The sequence below is a fragment of the Grammomys surdaster genome, unplaced genomic scaffold (assembly GCF_004785775.1).
Source record: "Grammomys surdaster isolate TR1022 unplaced genomic scaffold, NIH_TR_1.0 125750, whole genome shotgun sequence".
NCBI lineage: Eukaryota > Metazoa > Chordata > Mammalia > Rodentia > Muridae > Grammomys > Grammomys surdaster.
The window spans coordinates 1,593,142-1,600,089 of NW_021620582.1; the positions used below are offsets into that span (position 1 = coordinate 1,593,142).

At 41.3% G+C, this 6,948-nt stretch overlaps 1 gene segment (V, D, J or C); it reads left to right on the top strand.

Moving 5' to 3' along the window:
• The first annotated feature begins 2,823 nt into the window (after positions 1-2,823).
• Positions 2,824-3,445, top strand: LOC114639717. The segment is given in 2 exon segments: positions 2,824-2,900; positions 3,054-3,445. Coding segments are annotated over 2 exon segments (444 nt in total).
• Positions 3,446-6,948: the final 3,503 nt, after the last annotated feature.

A 6,948-nucleotide genomic window follows, 5' to 3' on the forward strand; every position in this document is an offset into this window, starting at 1 on the left:
CCCCTCTCCCTCTCCCTCTCCCTCTCCCTCTCCCTCTCCCTCCCCTCTCTGCAATGACCATTAAGCCCTTTCCCATCTCTTCTCATAAGAGTTAGGCATATCCTATTCCATCAAATCTTTCACTGATTTGTCACTTTGTCTGCCACTCAATTAGAGATCACTTTTAAAAATTGATGTTTCCTACTATAAACTAAGTTTACCTTTATTGTTTGGGTTTAAAGATGTGTATGAAGGTCATGCCTGCATGCAGTCAAAGGGATTAAAGGTATTTGCTAAAGGTAGAGCCACACCACAACTAGAAACAGTGTTTTTCAGCAAATAACAGAATCATGGGGATTCAGCTTCCCAACACTGGACGCTGTGGGAGTGAGTGAAATGGATGATGCCATCCACAAGGTCAATTGACTTCTGGGAACTTTCCTAAGAGTAGTTATGTGTATTTGTGATTCCAGGATAATGTCTCTGGAAGGTGAGACACAAGTAAAAATATCACATCTGTATTTCAGAATTCTCTGAAACAGGAGGAACATTATTCTCTTGCAACTGAAAGCCCATAAGAGACCTGAAAAAAAGCCATTTCTTGGGTGCTATAACTCTCAAGAACAAACATAGACCTGAATATCTGTCTCCAAGAAAAGAGGGAGTTGCTTGATAAATGATCAGTGCACTCTGTGATATGGGAGTGGATTAATAAATACACTACTAGACAAAAGTAATGTTACACACACACCCCTTATATAGGAATATATTGCATGTATATTTATATATGAAAACATCACATATATACATTTGCATGTGAAATATAGTGTATATGATGCATTAGATTTAAAGATAAGAAACAACCTCAATATTATGTACAACCATTATTAATCTTTAAACATTCGAACACACTTGATATGTCATGTTGCTGTTTCATATGTTTTGAGTTCCTCATAGGGTCAGAGAGCACTTAACTAGAGTTCTGCCACATGGTGGCAGTAAATCTCAACTGCTAGGGAGTATGCGGAGAGCTCACTTCTGTGTATGCTGATGGTGAAGGCTTGGGGCAGAAGCAAAACCTTTTTCTCAGCAGCTGAGTGGATGACTCCAGAGCTAGAATTGTTACCAAGAAAGAACAACATCCTGCTAATTATAGGTGACCTGCCAGTCATCACGATCTGGGAAGAACAATGAAGACATATTTATTCCTAGTTTATTCCAGGTTTTTTGGCTGTATCTCGTTAGTGAGTTAATTCTAGGGCCACAGAATCATCAATGGGCATTTCTGAGACATCTATGGGACCGCTATTTTACTGAGGTTTTCTTTAGTTACTGTAGACAAATAGAATCCTGGAAAGTGATGATCTCACAGGCGTTTTCTTCTCTTTCCATCTTTCTGTATAGGGATGAGTCAAGGCGAACAGATGGAGCAGCTTCCTTCCATCATGAGAGTCCAGGGGGGATCCAGTGCCATCATCAACTGCACTTATGTAGACAGTGCCTCTTTCTACTTCCCTTGGTATAAGCAAGAACCTGGAAAGCATCCTAAGCTCATCATTGACGTTCATTCAAATATAGAAATAAAATGGACCCAAATACTTAGTGAGTTTTACTGGAAAAGAAAAACAAATGTTTCTCCCTGCACAACACAGACAATGAGCTTGTTGACTAAGCCATGTATCTCTGTGCAGCAAGTGCACCCTGCTCCATATGGGCATGTAGCCTGTCCTCAAATTTGCAATGAGGACTGGAACACCGTCTGCATCCTGTATCACAGGTTTTCAATGCAGCATTTGCCAGTTGCCAGTTTTCAAGAGCCAGCTATAACTTAGATGTAAAATTACAAAACAAGAATGTTAGCTACAAGTCACTCAAACAATTTAATGCAGTTTTCTGCATCCTTCCTCATTTAAAAATTGAAATATAATTTCATCCTTTCCCTTGTTGCTGCACATGGAGCTTATCAGAGAACAGAACTCAGTATAGCTGACTCAGTCCCAATGGGACATCTAAATCCCACACCCTCCTCCCTAGGCTCAGAGGTCATTGAAGAAGAGGGAGTAGAAAACTGTAAGAGCCATAGGTGATGGGTGACTGCAAGGAAACAGTGGTTTCTGAACATAGCAGGGCAGCTTCTCATATGAACTCAGAGAGGGTGACAGTACACATAAGATTTGCAAAGGATCAGACCAAACAAAATTTCATCAGGAAAGGTAAGTGGCCATTCCCACCTATTTCCTTTAAAAGTGCAGCTCCTGGTGTATAGATTATCCTCCACTGAAGGCCTTATATCCAAGAGTATATGGACCGCACAACCTGCAACACAAAAGTTGATGTGCTTTATTTTAGAAAGGAGTTGGGGACCCAGAACTGGGTTAGACTGGAAAGAGCAGATAAATAAAATCAAGCTTCATTGGATAACATTCCCTAAGAACTGAGAAACTCTGTCTTGAAAAAACAAAATTCTCGAAGAACTAATGAGAAAAGGTAGATACATTTTATCAGAAGTATATTTTGAGTGTGTATATTCTTTTATGTACACTCACCACATTAAATATGGTAGGATACAAACAGTTCAGTAAAACTAGTGATTTCAGGTATCCATTGGAGACTGGAGACCTGCCTCCTTTGTGTGAGGTTCCAAGTTTATTTACAATGTGCTGTGCAGATATCTGTGATGCAGGTTGAAGGGAAGTCAGCAGAGGGCGCTGCCTCTTCAGATGTGGTTAACATCTCATTTAAGTGGTGACTTAGCATGACAGACTGTGCAGACAGAGGTCCTTTTCTATGAAGGAGGAGTTTGAGGAGATCCTGCAGAAGACTTGCTTTGTGAGTTTGGTGCACTCAAGGACCAAGTGTCATTTCTGCTATGAACATGCTTCCTGACACCTGCTCAGTTCTTGTGCTCCTCCTAATGCTCCGTAAGTTATATTTTACCCTAAGCATTAGTGATGCCATTTCCTTACAACTCTGACAGCCTTTAGTGTTCTTCCTCACATAAAAAGTAATTCCTCTGTATTTTGCATTCATTCATTCACTCATTCACTCATTCATTTTTTATGATTTATTTTCAGGAAGGAGCAATGGAGACTCAGTGACCCAGACAGAAGGCCTGGTCACTCTCACAGAGGAGTCGCCTGTGATGCTGAACTGCACCTATCAGACTACTTACTCAAATCCTTTCCTGTTCTGGTATGTGCAATATCTCAATGAAGCCCCCCAACTACTCCTGAGGAGCTCCACAGACAACAAGAGGATTGAGCACCAAGGATTCCATGCCACTCTCCATAAAAGCAGCAGCTCCTTCCATCTGCAGAAGTCCTCAGCACAGCCGTCAGACTCTGCCCTGTACTACTGTGCTTTGAGTGACACAGTGAGGGAGTCTGCAGGGGAAGCTGCACATGAACCTAGGTTCAGGAGGGCTGAGTGGGGAGGGGCTGTGATGGAGTCTATGTGCTTTCGTTAAAGTGGTTTCATTAATGTTGCCTCCTTAAGAACACCAACAAATTGCAGGTCAAATTCCTACAAATGTAGGTATTTGTGATTATTCTGACAGGATAGGATCGATGTCAGTGCTAGAAAGAATCCAGGCTTTGATCCCTAGAAATACTGCACTCTCTCTAAGTGCAGGACCTCTCCCAGCAAACATCTCCAGGGAAACCCTAACATGAGATTTAGCTCTACCAAGATGTCTTACAAAATCAAGTGATTTAAGTTTTCCAACAATCTTCTGATACTACCCCACAAATTTATGACAAATGAAGAACATAGACTCCAGCTTCCAAAGTCTGCTTCAGTCTCACTTCATAAGTTCTTTACATTTTTTCCTCTCCTAGGTCCATGCTACAGAGAGTTCCACCTCATTTTCTGTCTCAGTTACTTGTCTATTGCTGTGAAGAGACACTATGATCAAGACAATTTACAAAAGGAGCATTGAATTGAGGGATTGATCACAGTATCAGAGGGTGACCATTACGGTGAGAAGTATAGCAGTCAGGCAGGCAGACAGGCAGGCATCGCCCTGGAGCAGTAACTAAGGGCTTACATCTTATCACAAGCAAGGGGCACAGAGAGGGAGAGCCTGGGCCTTGCTTGGGCTTCAAGGTTCCTAAGTTCACCACCAAAGACATGCCTCTTCTGACAAGACCATACCTCATGATCCTTCCTAAACAGTCTATCAACTGGGAACAAAACTTTTAGATATTTGAGTCAATGGGGGCCTTTCTCATTCAAACCATCATACTCCTTGACAGTCTTCACTTAGTGAAGGTTTGGAGCTTTCAAGATGATCCCCAAGAGGGAGTTCCTTCCCAGTTCTACACATTGTGTAGGAGGGAGCTTGGTCACAAGAGACTCTATAGAGAAAGGTCTCCCTATTAGTGAGCACTCTCTTCTTCCATTGCACCTTGATTGAATCCTGACGATCTGGTGTAGTGACTCACCTGGGACTTGGGTTCTCTGATAATTCTGAAATATGAGAAAAGAGGCCAAAGAGTAGATTCTTCTCAATTCTCTAAACAAAATGCTAGTTTAAACTAAAATGCTCTAGTATTCATATTTATCTCTTTCTGAAGGAAGAAAGACCTGAAATTTTAAAAAAAATGTACCTGTGGTGTGTCTTAAGGGAGACTCAGTTTTCTCTTAAGAGAGAACAGCAAAGAAGTGCATGCTATCTTACTGGCTAGGGAGCAAAGTACAATGTCAAATTGCATTTTTAAACCCCCCAAACTATTTCTAATGGCACAGCATAGAACAGAATCTCTCCGATGACAGCTTGTCAAAACTGCAATGAATGCTAAATCTAATAAAAGCCCCAGTGTCAGGCAAGGGAACCCTCCTTTCAAGTTGTGGGTCAGGGGGTTTCAAGACTTTCTCCCAAATGAACTGAGCTATTACCACTGCCATTGATTGCCTCATAGAACTTGAAGGTAAGGCCAATTGGTTTAGGGAACCATGTACTTCAGATATAAGACTTGGAGGAATAGCTAGATCTGACTTGAAGATACCTCCCTGAGGATAAGTTCTCATAGTGTACAGAGGTGCCCTGTAAGACTCCATGGGAACCAAAACAATGTACCATATCAAGATATCCACAAGGATATAATAGCAGCACTTCCATATTGGGAGAAACTAATATATGTCTTATTAGACTTAGGGCCTGCTCAAGTAAGGGTTTCTGGCCCAATACTGTAAACCCAGTTAAGTACCCATGACTGAGGAGGTCTTAGACCCTAGAGGCGAGCCCCCTACAGCCTCTTTCCTAAATCAGTGTAGCTTCTAACTGTGTTCTAAATAGTTATAGTTAGCACAGAGATAAATGTATTTCTTTTTTTTTTTTATTTATTTTTTTTTATAAATAATTTATTTATTTTTGAACATGAAATGCTTTTTTATAGCATGTTTCACAAGGGGAGGGGGTAAGAGGGGCCAGATGGTGGAAAAGTACAGAATCTTCTTGGCCTGTGCCTTGAAACATGTCATGGTCTATATGGTACACTGCCTTGAATTATGATCTACCTGCTGTTCTTCAGAAGATATGGTACGCTGCTTGAGTTATGGTCTCCCTGCTATTCTTAAGAAGATATGGTACACTGCTTTGAGTCTATCTGCAGTTGCTAAGCAGGATCTTGCAGTTGCCAAGCTTCAGAGGACATTGTGTATTTCTCACCTCTCATCAAAGAACTTTCATTTTGAAGCAGATGAGGCCTCTACAGCAAAGACAACTGATCAGAATGCAGAGAGTAAGTGGCTGTGAGGTCTCTAGTCCCAGCTGTGTTCCAGAGTCCCTAACCCAGATAGACTCCAGATATGAGAAGAGCCCAGAGGTGTAATCACATGGCATAGTCTTGAGTTTTAAATTATGTTAACAAAAGTAAAACATTTTGAAGTCTGTTCTTTACCAAATACTCCTCAATTACAACTTCATTCATTGGGTGATAATGAAGTGGCTATAAACATGTTTCAGATCTGGCTAGGATGCATGACTTAGTTGGTGTATTCATATGACCCATGGTCTCTTCATTGTGCACATAAGTGCTGCCATCATGATTTCTCAGCCTTTAGCTAACGCTGGTTTACATTATGAGTATTTGCTTCCTGGTTCCTTAACTCAAATCAAGTTGGTTTATTTCCATACTGTCTGGTGTTGGAATCCGTATCTTTCCTCCCTAAAGGAATATTTAGCTTCTAATATTGCTTTTCTGCTCTCACTGTTCACTGCTACCACACAGTACTCTCTGATCTGTCTGAGGAGGATTCTGTCCTTTGTGTGCGGCCTTTGGCACAAAATTGCCTCACTGAATGGTACCTGTTAAAGTTCTCAATGACCTCATTTTGATTGATCACATGCAGATAGACACACACGCACATGCACACGCGCACACGTGTGTGCGCGCGCGCGCACACACACACACACACGAATGATAGAGAAAGAGGGAGGGAGGGAAAAAGGAGAGAGAGGAAGAGAGAGAGAGAGAGAGAGAGAGAGAGAGAGAGAGAGAGAGAGGGAGAGGGAGAGGGAGACTGACTTGTGGTAGTGGAACTGGAAGGTGACACTCATAACTCCTGCCCCCTGGTGTCCATGCCCTGCATAGTCTCCTCCTGTAGGCAGGAACTACAATATGGCAGGTGACACTCCTGAATTACATTGAATTTATAAGTAAGGCCAAGATAATGCACAAGTAACTAAGGTCTCTCATCTCATCACTTGTTGATGTGACTTTAAGTTCCCCAAGGTGAAGACTGTCAGTGCTGGGCTTGTTATTTTAAACGTATTTTCACAATGTTTATTTGAATATATACTTCTTAATTCACCTTTTCATATGGAAACACATCTGCAATATTCTTAGCTGCATCAACCACATCATCTTCTCAGACATTTTGATAGCATAGTGTAGAACTCTAGTAACTACTCAGTGTCTGAATTCTACGATCTCTTGTTTTTTCTTTTTTTTTTTTTTTTTTTTTTTT